General features: G+C 46.1%; 1 protein-coding gene across 1 annotated transcript; it reads right to left on the reverse strand.

Moving 5' to 3' along the window:
- Positions 1 to 2,129: 2,129 nt before the first annotated feature.
- On the reverse strand, positions 2,130 to 6,528 carry LOC123080367 (ubiquitin-conjugating enzyme E2 27). The gene is made up of 5 exons (XM_044503273.1): positions 6,221 to 6,528; positions 5,620 to 5,668; positions 5,030 to 5,189; positions 2,515 to 2,604; positions 2,130 to 2,428 (listed from the first exon to the last, which is right to left on the reverse strand). The coding sequence occupies exons 1-5, from the start codon at positions 6,402 to 6,404 to the stop codon at positions 2,321 to 2,323; spliced, it is 591 nt and encodes a 196-aa protein (XP_044359208.1). The 5' UTR covers positions 6,405 to 6,528; the 3' UTR covers positions 2,130 to 2,320.
- Positions 6,529 to 20,679: the final 14,151 nt, after the last annotated feature.

A 20,679-nucleotide genomic window follows, 5' to 3' on the forward strand; every position in this document is an offset into this window, starting at 1 on the left:
GGTATATGGCCGTATTGGGAAATTTTGTAAGGTCATATTTGTATTGCCTTTGTATTTCATATCAATTATCTCGACTTGAGAGACAACTTGGTAGACCAACGAACAAATTGGGAGTGATTATACTACATGTCAGGCGACAGGATTTTTTTTTTTACTTTGGGTCATTCCATCCCCCGCCCTCTCCAGTCAGGTCTTGGCTCAGCCTCGTCGGCGACGCCGCGACCACCCTTAGGGTTGCGCCTGTCAAATAGCAAAGGAGCAGATTGGGGGGGGGGGGGGGGGTGGGGTTGGCTCTGGGGTGCATATGCTCCCTACTGAACGGTAAATTCAAAATTAATAGTAAATAGAATTTAAAATTTCTGATTTTTTAGATGTTCTTATTAGTGTAACAAGCATGCTTGATAATTTTCATGCGGAACAGGATGACGGCTCTTTGACAGTGAAAAAAAAAAACAAAAATAAGTGTAACATTTGAAGGTAACATTTGTCGTTTGACTTTTTTTTTTGCACAGATCAAAATACTTAAGCTTTCCTCCTAAAAATTTGCAGGTATTATTTCAGTGTGACAATGAACAAATCTATTTATTTTTCAAAAAAACATTGACATTAGCAAAAATACATTTTTGGTGGGCAGGTGCATATGCTCCAAAGGGCCAAATTGGATTTCCGCAGATTTAATCACTAGTAACTCCAACTTTGGTATGAACTTACCACAAGGAATCTGCGATGGTCACCAAAATTGACTTGCTTTTTCTCAACAAGAACAGAATTCGGCAGACTTTTTGGTGGGGAGCAGGTGGATCAGGCGACTTCCCACGCAAACAAACAAACAAAAATCAAGGCCCGTTGATGGCCCTGCTTTCGGTTTCGAGGGTCAAACATGGGAGAAACGGTCTTAAAAGGCTCGACGAGGACGGGAGTTGGGTTGGATGCTCGATCGTACCACTAGCAGTACAGTTCCACCAAAGGTGTTCAACACGGCTTGGCTTGGCGCAGGTGTGAATGAAACGAAGGTGGTGCGTGACTGCTACGGGCTAGTGCTCTATCCCTTTTCTTTTTCCCGTTCCAATCGGCCGTTCGCGTGTGGTTGCCGTTAGGCGTCCCGCACTGACCGACGGATAATCTCGAGGCAGATATTATTGTCTTCTGAGTAGGTGTCAGTCGTTCGTCGCTGAAGCTTTCTTCGCTGTTTTATGGGAGAAAGGAGGCGATGAGCTGTGGATATACCAGCAGTGGTGAGGTGGCCGATTATTTAGGTTTTCAGTTTTTGAACCGACAGCTAGGTAGGTGACTGAAGATTTTTTTGCCTATGTTGAACGGTTCTTGGCGGCAGGAGTACGTAGAACCCCTTCAATGCACGTATGCGCTCGTCACCAGTTTTGACCAGAGCGCTCCTTGTTTCTTGGTGCAGGAACACGATGGATTTGCATGCGGTACTCCCTGTTATTATCGCAGACAAAACAGATGGAGGTCACGCAAGTGGTGATGATAATGATGGCTCAATCATTGCCGTGCAATCTAGTTAACGGGCAGCCAACCAAGGCATCATTTTAGTATCATTGCAAATTGCGATGTCTTAATCATCAAGCTGAATCCCCCCGGTGCTTTTCCTTCAGATGAATCTGCTCCCATCTTTGTGTATTCGGCTGCACTGGTCAGTGTAGGATGCGGTGCTCTAAGCCCAGCCATTTCCTGTAGGTGCGACACTGATGCTCCGGCGAGCAGCCGGCGACGCGACCATTCTGTCACTTGAGTGGTTTTCAGTCAGCAGAGCAGCAATAACAGGAACAAGCTGCATGGCAAAGAAGCTCGAAAGCGCAATCTCACAGGACACAGAAACAACCAAGGTCAGCACTCCGGCATGCAGACGTGATGCACTCATGATCGTCTGAGTGGTTTTCAGACAGAAAAAAGCTTCATGGCGTCAAGCGTGCGCGCCAAACCAAGAAACTCAAAGCACAATCACCAGACACACAGGCTTTCCCGGGCACACGAACAGCCAAAATCACAACTCTACCTGATATATGGCCCGTCACGTCCGGAAGCACATCAGACGTAAACGTGGCAAAATCCGACACGACCCTGCTACTAGTTCAGGGTCATGGTTGGGAGGGAAGGAACCATGAGAATGAGAAGACAAGCTAGACAAACCGTCTAGTTATGATAGGCACTCTTCAGTTCAGTCCCATGGTTCAGTCCACTATATATATATTGTTCCTATAGGCCAAACCGGAATGGCATAACAGGAGCATTAGCTAGGATCGTTGTTCCATAATGAATGGGCTCGCAATTTACACTTCTTATAGGCCACATAGGGCCTTCAGCCAGAGCAGAGCTTCTCGAGAGCCATGTTCTCGTCGCCATTCACACTCAGCAGGGCGCTTCTCACCATGTCCTCGGGGAAGCCCATCTCGACCAGCTTCTGCACCTGCACCCAGCACAAACGGGATATTTGCTAACGTTCATCCAAATAGTCAGCTTTCCTGTACATGATATACGGTTTCATAACCGTACCTTTTCTTCCATGCCAGTGGAGTCGCTCTTTGCGAATGCCTCGGTCCAGTAACGAGCAGTACTAACAAATGTGGCCTTGTCACGCAGATACTGCAAACACAGATGGAAAGAAAATTATTAGTGGAATGCAACCGCGAATCTGATAACCTGACATTCAAGACCACCGTCCCAAAATCGTAAGCATTTCCAGGTCTGTTGTGTTCGTCATGAATGACCATCATAGCGAAATTTCAGGCCTTACTATGCTTGTGCCCTGTATCAGTTGAATGACAGTACCAAACAACAGAATGCACCCATGAAACTTCAGGCCACTCAGGTCTCTCAGGCCAGCAATGGAGCATAGCCAATTGTGGGCCTGCCTAGACCGACTAACCAAGTAATATGGTCACCTCTAGACTATGAACCTGCCTATACTGACTAACCAAGTAATTGTCCAGTGAAGAGAGAAGTCCAGTTACAACCTGAACTTGCCACTTGGTTTAAGAATCAACCCTAAACTGCAAAACCAATCGTAACACACGCTGAACTAACGACCAGGTTCAGAAATCAACCCTGCACTCGGTTTCGACCAGATGAAGCGGTTTTGACAGCGTTGACCGGTGACTGCCTGACTGGGCAGTGCCACGTCAGCAGGGCTACAAGTTGAGACAAGTCGTTGAGTTAGGGAAAGCATCTCCCCCTCCCCCTCCCCCTCCCTCTCTCTCACCCTCCCTGTGACTGGGCAGTGCCACATCAGCAGGGCTACAAGTTGAGACGAGTCGTTGAGTTAGGGAAAGCATCTCCCCCTTCCCCTCCCTCTCTCTCATCCTCCCTCCCTGCCTCCTGTGCCCGAGCTTCTGCCCACAGCCACCGCTGCACCTGACCCGTCCGCCACCGGCGAACGACGAACGGCAGCACGGCACCTCCGCCGTGCCCCGAGCCTGAACCCATCCCCATCACATCCTCTCCTGTCCACGCGCCAGACGTCGCCCCTAATGACCCCGACTCGTTCGCCGCCGGAGCCAGGAGACTGTTGGATCGCAGAGACGCAGTAAGCTCTTCTCCCCTGCCCCGTCCCGCTTGCATAGCATGGCTGCGGGCGCCAGAGGCGAGCTTGGCAATGTCGCGGCGACGCACAGCAGCATGTTGGCGGAGCACGAGCAGCGCGGCAAGGAGGGAGCCGCAGGCATCCTTAAAACTCGTCTTCCTCGGCTCCGACAAAATCACGACGGTAATCGGGGCAGCGCAGAGGAAGCGAGAACTGGTCTCCCGCATCTGGCCGGCGCCGGTGCCTGCTGCTGCTACTCTCCCACAGCTGGACAGCGAGGAAGACTGTTGCTGCTCCCCGGCTGCCGCGCTGCGCAGCTGCGCTACTCCACCGGTGGGTGCCTCTGCTTTGCTTCGGCGCAGCACTCACGGCTGGAATTGATGGGAGGGACGGCTGACTGGGTGTCCGTGGCATGCTTTGGACAGTAGCAGCAACGGAGCTGCTCAGGCAGCATGATGGAGACCGCGGTGGTGACCGGATCCACGCTGGTGGCGCGCGGGGACGGTGGTGGCTACCGGATCCGTGTCGGCTATGAGCAGTGGAGGTGGTGGCTCCGGCAACCGTTGAAGCTCGTAGACGTGTCGCGGGCGTCGGAGAGGGCCACAGCGGCGGCTGCTGTGGGGGAGGGCTCAGGACAGGGACAGGGAAACTAGAGAGAGACGAGCCAGCTGCTGCCCTACTTGAGGTCAAAACTGCTTCAGGTGTGGTCAAAACTGCGTGCAGGGTTGATTCCTGAACCTGGTCGTTAGTTCAGGGTGTGTTTCAATTCTTAAACCGAGTGGCAAGTTCAGGGTTCTAATGTGTAGTTCTCTCATCCAGCAAACACGGTACACTAAAAAATAAAGCACCCAGCTGAGTTTGTTGCTTATATTCCCAACTACTCCTAACTTTTACTCGCTAAGAGTACACCATGTGGAATTCTTTTATTAGCACTGGATATCCTCCATTTCCGACCTGCTTAGGTTAGTAAACAATCTAGTAAAATATTGCACCTTACTTGAAGAGCTGATTGGAAGACATATTCTAAACTTTATGCATATTATCAATTACATGACATACACAGAGCAGAAAGCGCTGAGTGCTGAAAAGATTGCTAACTAACCAGAACTACCGTTCACTCTACCATTTCATCCAGCACCAACTATACATAGAGCATGCAGCATAGCCGGTATTAAATGCCCATAAACCTTAAAAACCAACCGCAATGGTGACCATGGCTGTGTATTGATTGACATGTACGGACAACCAAAATTGCCACAGGAATAGGGGTGTTAAATGCTCAGTCGCCCAGGCAAAACATACGAACAATAACAAGAACAGAACTGAACTTCAGGAGAAAGAAATGCCTGAGTTAAATGACTCAATGGTTAGAAGATCGCCCGAGGAATAGGAAATCTCAGTTTTTTTTTCTCTCCAATGTAGAGTAGCCCCCAGGCATGAGTTGTGTGTTAAAAACATGGAACTAAATAGTAAAGACTGAGTTCAGACCTGTTGTGCAACAACAGCATCCTGAGGATCATCAGGGGCAGGAGCAGAAAGAAGAGCTTGAAGGGATAGCAATGCCGTCTTCAAGGTAAGGGCTGGGCTCCACTGATCTTTCAGTATGTCCAAGCAAATTGCTCCATTCTGGCTGCTAATATTCGGGTGCCTTCAACATAGGTTGAGCACAAATCAGAGTTGTAGATAGAGTGACTTGTTCTTGTCAGTCAGGAAGCAGCAGCTAACTCATTGCAAATACAAGAACAATTGATAGATATCACATTTATTTGTAGATTGGATGACTCGCCCCCATTTTGAAGAGTAAATTCATCACAATATCTTAAGACTATGCCAACATTGAAACATCAGATTTTCTACTTGTTGCATTCATTTGATTAAACAATGTCCTACTGGTAATGACCATCATTGGTTAAATAACAACAAATATAAGAACTTGGAAACCATATCAAATATTTCCATTTGTTGGCTCAGAGTAATGCATTCCTACAGACAAGAACATTCAGATCCTGCTTCACCAAGGCATACAGAAAGAAGGGAATACAAACAACAAACCATAGGCAGAAGGAAAGCTTCCGTACCATACTTTGGTGATGAACTGCATCTTAGGAGGCTCAAAGGGATAGCCACCTGCCAATCAAAGACCACAGAGCAGTCAGTTAGACAATAGTAGCATTTTCCACAGCTATTGCTTTGGCTGCCACTCATTAGCTTATAAGTGATGTACAGTTCTGTAACAAGCAACAAAGTCCAGTTTTTTATAAGAAAAAAATGGACACAGATGATTCTTTTTGGTCCATCAGCATGGTGTTCGGCTAGCAATCCGTGCCCTATGACGCGGGATGTTCTCATGCTGCTGCTCAACACCACAATCTCTTCACATTACAAAAACGCAACATGAATCGCATGTACACATCTGCAGAATTCCAACCTGAAGTTGCAAATCTGTCGGCGCAAACAATCCGGAATAGCTACCGCGGTCACGGACGCCTGCCCAAAAAGATCCTAGTCTGGAAGATCGATCGAGGGAGGGCGCGCGCACAAAACCCTAGCCCGATCCGCGCGAATCGCGCCGCGCGACATCCCAATCTAGCAGAATCACGGAGCGGAATCGCCGGCCGGAGGCGGGATCCCCCAGGCCAGGCGTACGCGGAGAGGAGAGAGGGAGGGAGATGGCGAGACCTGGTAGGCGGATGTCGATGCGGAAGGTGCCGCCCTCGTAGGGGCTGTCGCGGGGCCCGGCGATGGTGCCGGTGAGGTGGGTGATGCTGGAGCCCCCGTCGTGGAGCGCGATGGAGACGCCGGAGATGTCCGAGTCCCGGTTGCACTCCGTCAGCTCCTTCTGCACGCGCGACACGTCCACCATCTTCTCCGACGAGCCCCCTCCCTCCTCTCTCGCTCGCTGTCCCTGGAGGCGGCCGGTGGGGGCGCGGTGGCGGTGGGAATAGGTGGGATGCGAGACGAGAAGGGGGGAGAAGGGCGGCGGAGCTGTATGTAGTGCTGCCTTTTTTTTTAAAAGAAATAATTATGCTGATTAACTAATCACCCGATAATCATTATCATCTGCTAATTAATCCGTCTGACTGGATCGTCTAAAAAAAATATCCGTCTGACTGGATTGGCTTTGGCTTTGGCTTTGGCTTTGTGTCTTCCTTTCTTTCCTCCTGACATTGAGGCCTCGGTTGCCACGCCAACATTCTCATTGCCTTCAACCGAAACTGAATTAGTTCAAAATTTTCACTGGATTTTTTGGACTAATTTTGCAAAAAAAGTACCCAAAGTCTCGTCGAGTTCTTTGGGTGATTTCCATTTTATGGGGATTAATCCTTTTTTAATCAAACTTGCTCGTCGTGTAATTTTCAGCGACACAAGAAAGGAATCCTACAAAGTGACGTCGTGGTATCGAATCTGCTTTTAGATGGTTTTCTTTCCTTCGTTGACGTTGGCCAATCGAGCAATTTATCCTTGTTTCGATAGAGACGGATAGAGCATAAGATACTAGGGGTTTCACATGATTGCGATGTCTGTGGCATTATGGAAAAAAAATATTTCTAACTTTTTTTCTTTGAACACAGTATATACAAAGACGCTCATACTTTCAAGAGGCTGAGCCGACACATCATCTTGAGATTGACAAAGTCTCCACAAACGTCTCCTCCCACTGAACACACATCGTCGGAAGAGCTAAACTAAATTCATGAAAATGCGAGCACCATCGTCAAGTCTCGAAAAAAAGTCTGTAACTTGAACCCTGATGGGTTGGGATATCATTGTCCTCCTAACAATCCAATTATAGGTTGGTTCGCAATATATTCCTAAGTTTATAAATAGACGTAGATAGGAACACATATTTTTATATTTTAGTAAAATAGTAATAATTTCCGGTATCACCTGCCGCAACTTAAATTTTCAGGTAGAGATCACTTTTGCGGAAGAAAGTGTCACCACAATGAAAGGACTCCAATTCATATTTGACGTTCGATCTGGGAGGGCAGGAGCGAATGTGGAGAGTATCAGGGTTTTTTTTTTCTTTTTCGAAAAGGGGGATTTCCTGGTCTCTGCATCAGAACGATGCATACGGCCCTCTTATTAAACAAATAAATATGTTCCAAACAAGTCTAAAGGTCTAAAAGTCTCCAAAAGACAATAAAAGGAGCTCACGCAGAGCCAGAAGAGCTAGAATACAAACTAGCCAAAAAGAGGACGCCACAACCGGCTGACAAATATTAGAGATAGGTAAACTAATTGCCTATCCTATTACATGACCGACATCCAAACCGGTTGAAGATATCCCGAGCTACCATCTCCCAGCGGATAGATCCAGTAACCAAATGCTCTCTGGCCTCCGTCGGAGTGAGTAGGGACCACGAACGAATCAACGCCGTGGCTCGGAAAATAACCTGCAAAAAATGAATGCGTGTTGTCCTGTTAAAAACCAAATCATTTCTGCAATTCCAGATTGCCCACAGCAAGGCGCAGACTCCTACGCGAATATGTCTCGCTAAGTCGGGCTCTATCCCGTTAAGCCACGTCCCAAATAACGTGTTGACAGAACTCGGTGGAGTAATATTAAAAGCAATATGGACCGTCCGCCATAGAACTTTGGCTAGCGGGCAATCAAGAAAAAGGTGTTTGATCGTCTCATCCCGATCACAGAAACTACACCTAGTAGGACCTGTCCAATTACGCTTTGCCAAATTGTCCTTGGTTAAAATAACTTGTTTATGGAGAAACCACATAAACACTTTTATTTTCAAAGGAACTTTGACCGGCCAAACATGTTTGGATTTAGGAATGAAGCTCGAATTGATAACATCAATATACATTGATTTAACGGTAAATACTCCAGACCTAGTTAGCTTCCAGCGTAATTCATCGGGTTGTTGAGAAAGCTGAACCTCCATCAGTCTACTAACTAGACGGAGCCATTCTTCCCAATGATTGCCCGCTAGCGCCCTTCTAAACTGAATATTAAGGGGGGTAGATTGAAATACCGTTGCAACAAACACCTCGCGTCGTTGAACGATACGATATAAAGACGGGTATTGAATGGCTAAGGGTGTCTCTCCGAGCCAAGTATCCTCCCAGAATCGCGTACTAGCACCGTTACCAATAGTAAACTTTGTCCTATTAAACAGGGATTGTTTGACTTTCATAAGCCCTTTCCAGAAAGGCGAGTCAGTCGGCCTTACTGTCACCTGAGACAAAGTTTTGGTCTGAAGATACTTGCTACGGAGGATTTGCGCCCAAGTGGCATCAGTCTCACTCGATAACTTCCACAGCCACTTACTGAGAAGGCATCTATTCTTAACTTCAAGATTCTCAATACCAAGACCCCCTTGGTTTTTCGGTCTACAGATGATATCCCATTTAGTTAGACGGTATTTTCTTTTTAGTTCATCACCCTGCCAAAAGAATCGCGATCGATAGAAGTCCAGTCTTTTCCTGACTCCAACTGGGACTTCAAAGAACGATAAGAGAAACATAGGCATACTCGTGAGTACCGAATTTATCAGAATTAATCGGCCTCCGTATGACATAAGCTTGCCCTTCCAGCAACTCAGTTTCTTCTCAAATCGGTCCTCAATGCAGTGCCATTCTCTGTTTGTCAGCTTACGGTGGTGGATTGGTATACCTAAGTAAGTGAAAGGTAAAGCCCCCAACTCGCACCCAAACAATTGCCTATAAGCCTCTTGTTCATCATTGGCTCTACCAAAGCAGAACAACTCGCTTTTGTGAAAGTTAATCTTTAACCCGGTCAATTGTTCAAAAAGGCATAACACCAGCTTCATGTTCCTCGCTTTTGCCAAGTCATGCTCCATAAAGATGATTGTATCATCAGCGTACTGAAGGATAGACACTCCTCCATCAACAAGATGAGGTACCAAGCCACCCACTTGACCAGCGTCCTTAGCCCTTCCTATCATAATTGCTAACATATCAACCACAATGTTAAACAGGATAGGGGACATCGGATCCCCTTGTCTCAGGCCTTTATGTGTCTGGAAGTAGTGACCAATATCGTCATTCACTTTGATTCCAACACTCCCTTTTTGCGTGAACGATTCAACCTGGCGACGCCAGGCTTCATCAAAACCTTTCATACGCAATGCCTGTTGGAGGAAAGGCCATTTGACTTTATCGTACGCTTTCTCGAAATCCACCTTAAAAACAACTCCATCTAATTTTGTTGAGTGGATTTCATGGAGCGTTTCATGAAGGACGACCACCCCCTCTAGGATGTTTTTGTCCGGCATGAAAGCAGTTTGGGAATGGTGCACCACAGAATGCGCTATCTGTGTGAGCCTATTTGTCCCAACCTTGGTGAAAATCTTGAAACTAACATTGAGAAGGCAGATCGGCCTGAACTGCTCTATTCTCACAGCATCCGTTTTCTTAGGAAGCAACGTTATTGTTCCAAAATTTAAGTGAAATAATTGAAGTTGTCCAGAGAAAAGATCATGAAACATTGGTAACAAATCCCCCTTAATAATATGCCAACACTTTTTGTAGAACTCGGCCGGGAAACCATCAGGCCCGGGAGCCTTATTATTTTTTGTTGGGGAACGTAGCAATAATTCAAAATTTTCTACGCATCACCAAGATCAATCTATGGAGTCATCTAGCAACGAGAGAGAGGAGTGCATCTACATACCCTTGTAGATCGCGAGCGGAAGCGTTCAAGAGAACGGGGTTGATGGAGTCGTACTCGTCGTGATCCAAATCACCGATGATCCTAGCGCCGAACGGACGGCACCTCCGAGTTCAACACACGTACGGAGCAGCGACGTCTCCTCCTTCTTGATCCAGCAAGGGGGGAGGAGAGGTTGATGGAGATCCAGCAGCACGACGGCGTGGTGGTGGAAGCAGCGGGGATCCAACAGGGCTTCGCCAAGCGCTGCGGGAGGAGATGTGTCACGGGAGGGAGAGGGAGGCGCCAGGGCTTGGGTATTGCTGCCCTCCCCTTCCCACATATATATAGGGGCAAGGGAGAGGGGGGCGCAGCCTTGGCCCTTCCTCCAAGGAAGGGTGCGGCCAGGGAGGAGTCCATCCTCCCCAAGGCACCTAGGAGGTGCCTTCCCCCTTTAGGACTCTCCCTTTCCCTTATCTCTTGGCGCATGGGCCTCTTGGGGCTGGTTCCCTTGGCCCATATAGGCCAAGGCGCACACCCCTACAGCCCATGTGGCCCCCCGGGGCAGGTGGACCCCCTGGGACCCCGCCCTTTCGGCACTCCCGGTACAATACCGATAATGCGCGAAACTTTTCCGGCGACCAAAACAAGACTTCTCATATATACATCTTTACCTCCGGACTATTCTGGAACTCCTCGTGACGTCCGGGATCTCATCCGGGACTCCGAACAACTTTCGGATTTCTGCATACTAATATCTCTACAACCCTAGCGTCACCGAACCTTAAGTGTGTAGACCCTACGGGTTCGGGAGACATGCAGACATGACCGAGACGACTCTCCGGTCAATAACCAACAGCGGGATCTGGATACCCATGTTGGCTCCCACATGTTCCACGATGATCTCATCGGATGAACCACGATGTCGAGGATTCAATCAATCCCGTATACAATTCCCTTTGTCAATCGGTACGTTACTTGCCCGAGATTCGATCGTCGGTATCCCAATACCTTGTTCAATCTCGTTACCGGCAAGTCACTTTACTCGTTCCGTAACGCATGATCCCGTGGCTAACTCCTTAGTCACATTGAGCTCATTATGATGATGCATTACCGAGTGGGCCCAGAGATACCTCTCCGTCATACGGAGTGACAAATCCCAGTCTCGATTCGTGCCAACCCAACAGACACTTTCGGAGATACCTGTAGTGCACCTTTATAGCCACCCAGTTACGTTGTGACGTTTGGTACACCCAAAGCATTCCTACGGTATCCGGGAGTTGCACAATCTCATGGTCTAAGGAAATGATACTTGACATTAGAAAAGCTCTAGCAAACGAACTACACGATCTTGTGCTATGCTTAGGATTGGGTCTTGTCCACCACATCATTCTCCTAATGATGTGATCCCGTTATCAATGACATCCAATGTCCATGGTCAGGAAACCATAACCATCTCTTGATCAACGAGCTAGTCAACTAGAGGCTTACTAGGGACATGTTGTGGTCTATGTATTCACACATGTATTACGGTTTCCAGTTAATACAATTATAGCATGAACAATAGACAATTATCATGAACAAGGAAATATAATAATAACCATTTTATTATTGCCTCTAGGGCATATTTCCAACAGTCTCCCACTTGCACTAGAGTCAATAATCTAGTTCACATTACCATGTGATTAACACTCAAAGTTCACATCGCCATGTGACTAATACCCAAGAGTTTACTAGAGTCAATAATCTAGTTCACATCACCATGTGATTAACACTCAATGAGTTCTCGGGTTTGATCATGTTACGCTTACGAGAGAGGTTTTAGTCAATGGGTCTGAACCTTTCAGATCCGTGTGTGCTTTACAAATCTCTATGTCATCTTGTAGATGCAGCTACCACGCGCTACTTGGAGCTGTTCCAAATAACTGCTCTACTATACGAATCTGGTTTACTACTCAGAGTCATCTGTATTAGTGTCAAAGTTTGCATCGACGTAACCCTTTACAACGAACTCTTTTACCACCTCCATAATCGAGAAAATTCCTTAGTCCACTAGTTACTAAGGATAAGTTCGACCGCTGTCATGTGATCCACTCCTGGATCACTATTGTACCCCTTGACTAACTCATGGCAAGGCACACTTCAGGTGCGGTACACAGCATAGCATACTGTAGAGCCTACGTCTAAAGCATAGGGGACGACCTTCGTCCTTTCTCTCTTTTCTGCCGTGGTCAGGTCTTGAGTCTTACTCAATACTCACACCTTGTAACACAGCCAAGAACTCCTTCTTTGCTGATCTATTTTGAACTCCTTCAAAATCTTGTCACGGTATGTATTCATTTGAAAGTATTATTAAGCGTTTTTGATCTATCCTTATAGATCTTGATGCTCAATGTTCAAGTAGCTTAATCCAGGTTTTCCATTGAAAAACACTTTTCAAATAACCCTGGATGCTTTCCAGAAATTCTACATCATTTCTGATCAACAATATGTTAACAACATATACTCATCAAAAATTCTATAGTGCTCCCACTCACTTCTTTGGAAATACAAGTTTCTCATAAACTTTGTATAAACCCAAAATCTTTGATCCTCTCACCAAAGCGTTCATTCCAACTCCGAGATGCTTACTCCAATCCTTAGAAGGATTGCTGGAGCTTTGCATACTTGTTAGCATCTTTCAGGATTGACAAAACCTTCTGGTTGTATCACATACAACCTTTCCTCAAGAAAATCATCGAGGAAACAATGTTTTGACATCCTATCTGCAAGATTTCATAAATAATGCAGTAACTGCTAATATAATTCTAACAGTCTCATCGCAGTCAACTCCTTGAACTTGCCGGAAAACATCTTAACGACAAGTCGAGCTTTCTTAATGGTGACACTTACCATCATTGTGTGTCTTCCCTTTAAAATCCATCTGTACCCAACAGCCTTACGACCATCAAGTAGTTCTTTCAAAGTCTATACTTTGTTTTCATACATGGATTCTCTCGGATTTTATGGCCTCGAGCCATTCGTCGGCATCCGGGCCCACCATCGCTTCTCCATAGCTCGTAGGTTCATTGTTGTCTAGCAACATGACTTCCAAGACAGGATTACGTACCACTCTGAAGTAGTACGCATCCTTGTCGTCCTATGAGGTTTGGTAGTGACTTGATCTGAAGTTTCATGATCACTATCATAAGCTTCCACTTCAATTGGTGTAGGTGCCACAGGAACAACTTCCTGTGCCCTGCTACACATTAGTTGAAGTGACGGTTCAATGACCTCATCAAGTCTCCACCATCCTCCCACTCAATTCTTTCGAGAGAAACTTTTCCTCGAGAAAGGACCCGTTTCTAGAAACAATCACTTTTGCTTCCAGATCTGAAATAGGAGGTATACCCAACTGTTTTGGGTATTCTATGAAGATGCATTTATCCGCTTTGGGTTCGAGCTTATCAGCCTGAAACTTTTTCACATAAGCGTCGCAGCCCCAAACTTTTAAGAAACGACAGCTTAGGTTTCTCTAAACCATAGTTCATACGGTGTCGTCTCAACGGAATTGCGTGGTGCCCTATTTAAAGTGAATGCGGTTGTCTCTAATGCCTAACCCATAAATGATAGTTGTAATTCGATAAGAGACATCATGGTATGCACCATATCCAATAGGGTGCAGTTATGATGTTCGGACACACCATCACAATATGGTGTTCCAGGCGGTATTAGTCGTGAAACAATTTCCACAATTTCTTAATTGTGTGCCAAACTCGTAACTCAGATATTCATCTCTATGATCATATCACAGACATTTTATCCTCTTGTCACGACGATCTTCAACTTCACTTTGAAATTACTTGAACCTTTCAATAATTCAGACTTGTGTTTCATCAAGTAAATATACTCAGCATCTACTCAAATCATCTGTGAAGCAAGAACATAACGATATCCACTGCATGCCTCAGCACTCATTGGACTGCACACATCAAAATGTATTACTTCCAACAAGTTGCTTTCTTGTTCCATCTTACTGAAAACGAGGCCTTTCAGTCATCTTGCCCATGTGGTATGATTTGCATGTCTCAAGTGATTCAAAATCAAGTGAGTCCAAAGGATCCATCTGTATGGAGTTTCTTCATGCATATCTACCAATAGACATGGTTCGCATGTCTCAATCTTTTCAAAAACGAGTGAGTCCAAAGATCCATCAACATGGAGCTTCTTCATGCGTTTTATACCAATATGACTCAAGTGGCAGTGCCACAAGTATGTGGTACTATCATTACTATCTTATATCTTTTGGCATGAACATGTGTATCACTACGATCGAGATTCAATAAACCATTCATTTTAGGTGCAAGACCATTGAAGGTATTATTCAAATAGACAGAGTAACCATTATTCTCCTTAAATGAATAACCGTATTGCGATAAACATAATCCAATCATGTCTATGCTCAACGCAAACACCAAATAACAATTATTTAGGTTTAACACCAATCTTGATGGTAGAGGGAGCATGCGATGCTTGATCACATCAACCTTGGAAACACTTCCAACACATATCGTCATCTCTCCTTTAGCTAGTCTCCGTTTATTCCGTAGCCTTTTATTTCGAGTTACCAACACTTAGCAACCGAACCGGTATCTAATACCCTGGTGCTACTAGGAGTACTAGTAAAGTACACATTAATATAATGTATATCCAATATACTTCTGTCGACCTTGCCTACCTTCTCATCTACCAAGTATCTAGGGTAGTTCTGCTTCAGTGACCGTTCCCCTCATTACAGAAGCACTTAGTCTCGGGTTTGGGTTCAACCTTGGGTTTCTTCACTAGAGCAGCAACTGATTTGCCGTTTCATGAAGTATCCCTTCTTTCCCTTGCCCTTCTTGAAACTAGTGGTTTTACTAACCATCAACAATTGATGCTCCTACTTGATTTCTACTTTCGTGGTGTCAAACATCGCGAATAGATCAAGGATCATCATATCTATCCCTGATTTGTTATAGTTCATCACGAAGCTCTAGTAGCTTGGTGGCAGTGACTTTGGAGAACCATCACTATCTCATCTGGAAGATTAACTCCCACTCGATTCAAGCGATTGTAGTACTCAGACAATCTGAGCACATGCTCAACGGTTGAGCTTTTCTCCCTTAGTTTGCAGACTTAAGAAACTTGTCAGAGGTCTCATACCTCTTGACATGGGCACTAGTCTGAAATCCCAATTTCAGTCTTTGGAACATCTCATATGTTCCGCGACGTTTCAAAAACGTCTTCGGTGCCTCAATTCTATACCGTTTTAACATTACGCACTGAACTATCACGTAGTCATCAAAACGTGTATGTCAGATGTTCGCAACATCCACAAACGACGCTCGAGGTTCAGCACACCGAGCGGTGCATTAAGGACATAAGCCTTCTGTGCAGCAATGAGGACAATCCTCAGTTTACGGACCCAGTCCGCATAATTGCTACTATCAACTTTCAACTAAATTTTCTCTAGGAACATATCTTAGTAGAACTAAAGCGTAAGCTACGACATAATTTGTAAAGACCTTCTGACTATGTTCATGATAATTAAGTTCATCTAATCAAATTATTTAATGAACTCCCACTTAGATAGACATCCCTCTAGTCATCTAAGTGATACATGATCCGAATCGACTAGGCCGTGTCCGATCATCACGTGAGACGGACTAGTCATCATCGGTGAACATCTCCATGTTGATGTATCTACTATACGACTCATGTTCGACCTTTCGGTCTCTTGTGTTCCGAGGCCATGTCTGTACATGCTAGGGTTGTCAAGTCAACCTAAGTGTTTTGCTTGTGTTCCGAGGCCATGTATGTACATGCTAGGCTCGTCAACACCTGTTGTATGCGAACGTTAGAATCTATCACACCCGATCATCACGTGGTGCTTCGAAACAACGAACCTTCGCAACGGTGCACAGTTAGGGGGAACACATCTCTTGAAATTTTAGTGAGGGATCATCTTATTTATGCTACCGTCGTTCTAAGCAAATAAGATGTAAACATGACAAACATCACATGCAAATCATAAAGTGACATGATATGGCCAATATCATCTTGCGCCTTTTGATCTCCATCTTCGAGGCGCGGCATGATCACCTTCGTCACCGGCATGACACCATGATCTCCATCATCGTGTCTTCATGAAGTTGTCTCGCCAACTATTACTTCTACTACTATGGCTAACGGTTAGCAATAAAGTAAAGTAATTACATGGCGTTTTTCATTGACACGCAGGTCATACAATAAATTAAGACAACTCCTATGGCTCCTGCCGGTTGTCATACTCATCGACATGCAAGTCGTGATTCCTATTACAAGAACATGACCAATCTCATATATCACATGTATAATTCATCACATCCTTTTGGCCATATCACATCACATAGCATACCCTGCAAAAACAAGTTAGACGTCCTCTAATTGTTGTTGCATGTTTTACGTGGCTGCTATGGGTTTCTAGCAAGAACGTTTCTTACCTACGCAAAAGCCACAATGGTGATATGCCAATTGCTATTTACCCTTCATAAGGACCCTTTTCATCGAATCCGATCCGACTAAAGTGGGAGAGACAGACACCCGCTAGCCACCTTATGCATCAATTGCATGTCAGTCGGTGGAACCTGTCTCACGTAAGAGTACGTGTAAGGTCGGTCCGGGCCACTTCATCCCACAGTGCCGCCGAATCAAGATAAGACTAGTAACGGTAAGCAAATTGAACAAATCATCGCCCACAACTACTTTGTGTTCTACTCGTGCATAGAATCTACGCATAGACCTGGCTCATGATGCCACTGTTGGGGAACGTAGCAATAATTCAAAATTTTCTACGCATCACCAAGATCAATCTATGGAGTCATCTAGCAACGAGAGAGAGGAGTGCATCTACATACCCTTGTAGATCGCGAGCGGAAGCGTTCAAGAGAACGCGGTTGATGGAGTCGTACTCGTCGTGATCCAAATCACCGATGATCCTAGCGCCGAACGGACGGCACCTCCGCGTTCAACACACGTACGGAGCAGCGACATCTCCTCCTTCTTGATCCAGCAAGGGGGGAGGAGAGGTTGATGGAGATCCAGCAGCACGACGGCGTGGTGGTGGAAGCAGCGGGGATCCAACAGGGCTTCGCCAAGCGCTGCGGGAGGAGGGAGATGTGTCACGGGAGGGAGAGGGAGGCGCCAGGGCTTGGGTATTGCTGCCCTCCCCTTCCCACATATATATAGGGGCAAGGGAGAGGGGGGGGCGCAGCCTTGGCCCTTCCTCCAAGGAAGGGTGCGGCTAGGGAGGAGTCCATCCTCCCCAAGGCACCTAGGAGGTGCCTTCCCCCTTTAGGACTCTCCCTTTCCCTTATCTCTTGGCGCATGGGCCTCTTGGGGCTGGTTCCCTTGGCCCATATAGGCCAAGGCGCACACCCCTACAGCCCATGTGGCCCCCCCGGGGCAGGTGGACCCCCGGACCCCTTTCGACACTCCCGGTACAATATCGATAATGCGCGAAACTTTTCCGGCGACCAAAACAAGACTTCCCATATATAAATCTTTACCTCCGGACCATTCCGGAACTCCTCGTGACGTCCGGGATATCATCCGGGACTCCGAACAACTTTTGGATTTCCGCATACTAATATCTCTACAACCCTAGCATCACCGAACCTTAAGTGTGTAGACCCTACGGGTTCGGGAGACATGCAGACATGACCGAGACGACTCTCCGGTCAATAACCAACAGCGGGATCTGGATACCCATGTTGGCTCCCACATGTTCCACGATGATCTCATCGGATGAACCACGATGTCGAGGATTCAATCAATCCCATATACAATTCCCTTTGTCAATCGGTACGTTACTTGCCTGAGATTCGATCGTCGGTATCCCAATACCTTGTTCAATCTCGTTACCGGCAAGTCACTTTACTCGTTCCGTAACGCATGATCCCGTGGCTAACTCCTTAGTCACATTGAGCTCATTATGATGATGCATTACCGAGTGGGCCCAGAGATACCTCTCCGTCATACGGAGTGACAAATCCCAGTCTCGATTCGTGCCAACCCAACAGACACTTTCGGAGATACCTGTAGTGCACCTTTATAGCCACCCAGTTACGTTGTGACGTTTGGTATACCCAAAGCATTCCTATGGTATCCGGGAGTTGCACAATCTCATGGTCTAAGGAAATGATACTTGACATTAGAAAAGCTCTAGCAAACGAACTACACGATCTTGTGCTATGCTTAGGATTGGGTCTTGTCCATCACATCATTCTCCTAATGATGTGATCCCATTATCAATGACATCCAGTGTCCATGGTCAGGAAACCATAACCATCTCTTGATCAACGAGCTAGTCAACTAGAGGCTTACTAGGGACATGTTGTGGTCTATGCATTCACACATGTATTACGGTTTCCAGTTAATACAATTATAGCATGAACAATAGACAATTATCATGAACAAGGAAATATAATAATAACCATTTTATTATTGCCTCTAGGGCATATTTCCAACATTTTTCATCCGTGCTATAGCATCAAACACCTCCTCCTCCGAGAACGGGGCAACCAAAATATCATTATCAGTGGCAGTTAGCTGAGGCACATCCTCAGTCCTGGACTCATCAAGGGACACACAACTATCCTCCGGAGGTCCAAATAACTGCTGATAATACTCGGTTATGTATACTTTTAAGTTGTGCTGTCCTAAAATAGTTCCTTCATCTTGTTTAAGCTGAAAGATTCTCTTCTTTCTGTGCTTACCATTAGCAATCAAGTGAAAGAATTGAGTGTTCGCGTCCCCCTGGACAACTTTGCGGACCTTAGCCCGCAATGCCCACTTCAATTCTTCTTCGCGGAGAAGTTCTTTCAACCTCATCTCCGCATCTAGTTTAACCTGGAACTCTACGGCTTGCAAAATCGTGTTTTCAGCCTTTAAGTCTAGGGTCTGAATAAGAGAAAGGAGCCTTTCCTTTTCAACCTTATAAATTCCACTAAGATGCTTAGCCCAGCCCCGCAAGAAACTTCGCAAATGCCTAATCTTATTCTGCCATCGCTCAACAGAAGTCCTACCTCTTGCATCCTTAGCCCATTCCCGGGAAATTAGATCCAAGAATCCTTCTCGTTCAAACCATGCTATCTCGAAAGAAAAGGTGTTTTTGTTTCCCACGTGGTTTGGCTCACCTGAGTCCACGAATAAAGGTGTGTGATCAGAAATTCCGCGCGAGAGAGCCTTAACTGTTACGAGAGGGAACTTATGTTCCCACTCAACGCTCACGAGAACTCGATCAAGCTTCTCATATGTCGGGTTAGGCAAAGCATTAGCCCAAGTAAACTTTCTACCAGAATGCTCTATCTCTCTCAGATCCAAGCTTTCAATAATGGTGTTGAACATAAACGACCATCTGCCGTCGAAATTATCATTATTCTTTTCGTCTCCCCTCCTAATGATATTGAAATCACCCCAACTAAAATTGGGAGCTGCTCTGATCCACAAATTCGAACAAGGTCCGCCAAAAACTCCGGTTTAAGCTCGGGCTGTGCGGCACCATATACCGCCACCAGAGCCCAGTTAAAACCATCAGCTTTAGACCTGACTCGAAACTTAACCGCGAAGTCACCCATCACTACAGATCGGACTTCCAGCGAATCGCATCTCACTCCAAGCAGGATCCCACTCGATCTTCCTCACGGAGGAAGGCAATGCCAATCAAAATCAACGCCGCCCGAAAGAGTGCTAAGAAACTGGGGCGCAAAATTATCTCTACCAGTTTCCGAGAGAGCAATAAAATCTAATTTATGCTCCAGAGACGCCTCTGGAAGAAACCTTCTTTTAGCCAAGTCTTCCAGACCTCTGCTATTCCAAACATTCCTTTCATAATTCATCATGAATTTTTTTGGTAATCCGAATCCTAGCACTCCTACGAACCGCAGAAACGGGATAAATCTCCCGCTTCCACTTGCGTTTGGGTTTACTATGATCTTCCACCCGGTCCTCATAACCGGGCTCAGCGGGTCTAACTACTGCATCCTCTAGGGTTACATCATCTTCCTCAGACTCAGGCGTGGATGGTGCATGATCCGCACACAGATTATCGAGCACTCTGACCCCCAACGCCTCAATCTCATAATCATTCATGGGTTGTACCGCTGCTAGATTTCGAATAGTTTCTAAAGCACGCTCCGCTTCCAAATCTAAGAGATCATTCACCGAGCTGGAAATTTCACTATCGTTAGTCCCTAGCGAAACTCCTAATTGGTTTGCATTATTTATAATCTCCTCATTAGAAAAATGCAAAATGGAATGAGATATGTTGACAGACATACCAGTAGTGACCTCAGCGTCACGAAGCTTGGCCGCCCTCATAGCGCACCTCTACTGCATGTCATCAACCTCCGGCTGCTCCTGGATGCGAGCACTCATCCGTCTCCCCGCAGAGACCGGGTCAGGGATCCCACCAAAAGCAATGACCTCCTCCCGAGTAAAACCTCGCGCTGAA

The sequence above is a fragment of the Triticum aestivum genome, chromosome 3D (genome assembly GCF_018294505.1).
Source record: "Triticum aestivum cultivar Chinese Spring chromosome 3D, IWGSC CS RefSeq v2.1, whole genome shotgun sequence".
Classification (NCBI taxonomy): Eukaryota; Viridiplantae; Streptophyta; class Magnoliopsida; order Poales; family Poaceae; genus Triticum; species Triticum aestivum.

Coding starts and splice junctions, on each gene's coding strand:
- LOC123080367 (XM_044503273.1), bottom strand. CDS start 6,404: ATGGTGGACGTGTCGCGCGTGCAGAAGGAGCTGACGGAGTGCAACCGG. Junction 5,190..5,619: donor CAGTTCATCACCAAAGTATG/GTACGGAAGCTT, acceptor CCTATGTTGAAG/GCACCCGAATATTAGCAGCC. Junction 2,605..5,029: donor ATGCTGTTGTTGCACAACAG/GTCTGAACTCAG, acceptor CTGTGTTTGCAG/TATCTGCGTGACAAGGCCAC.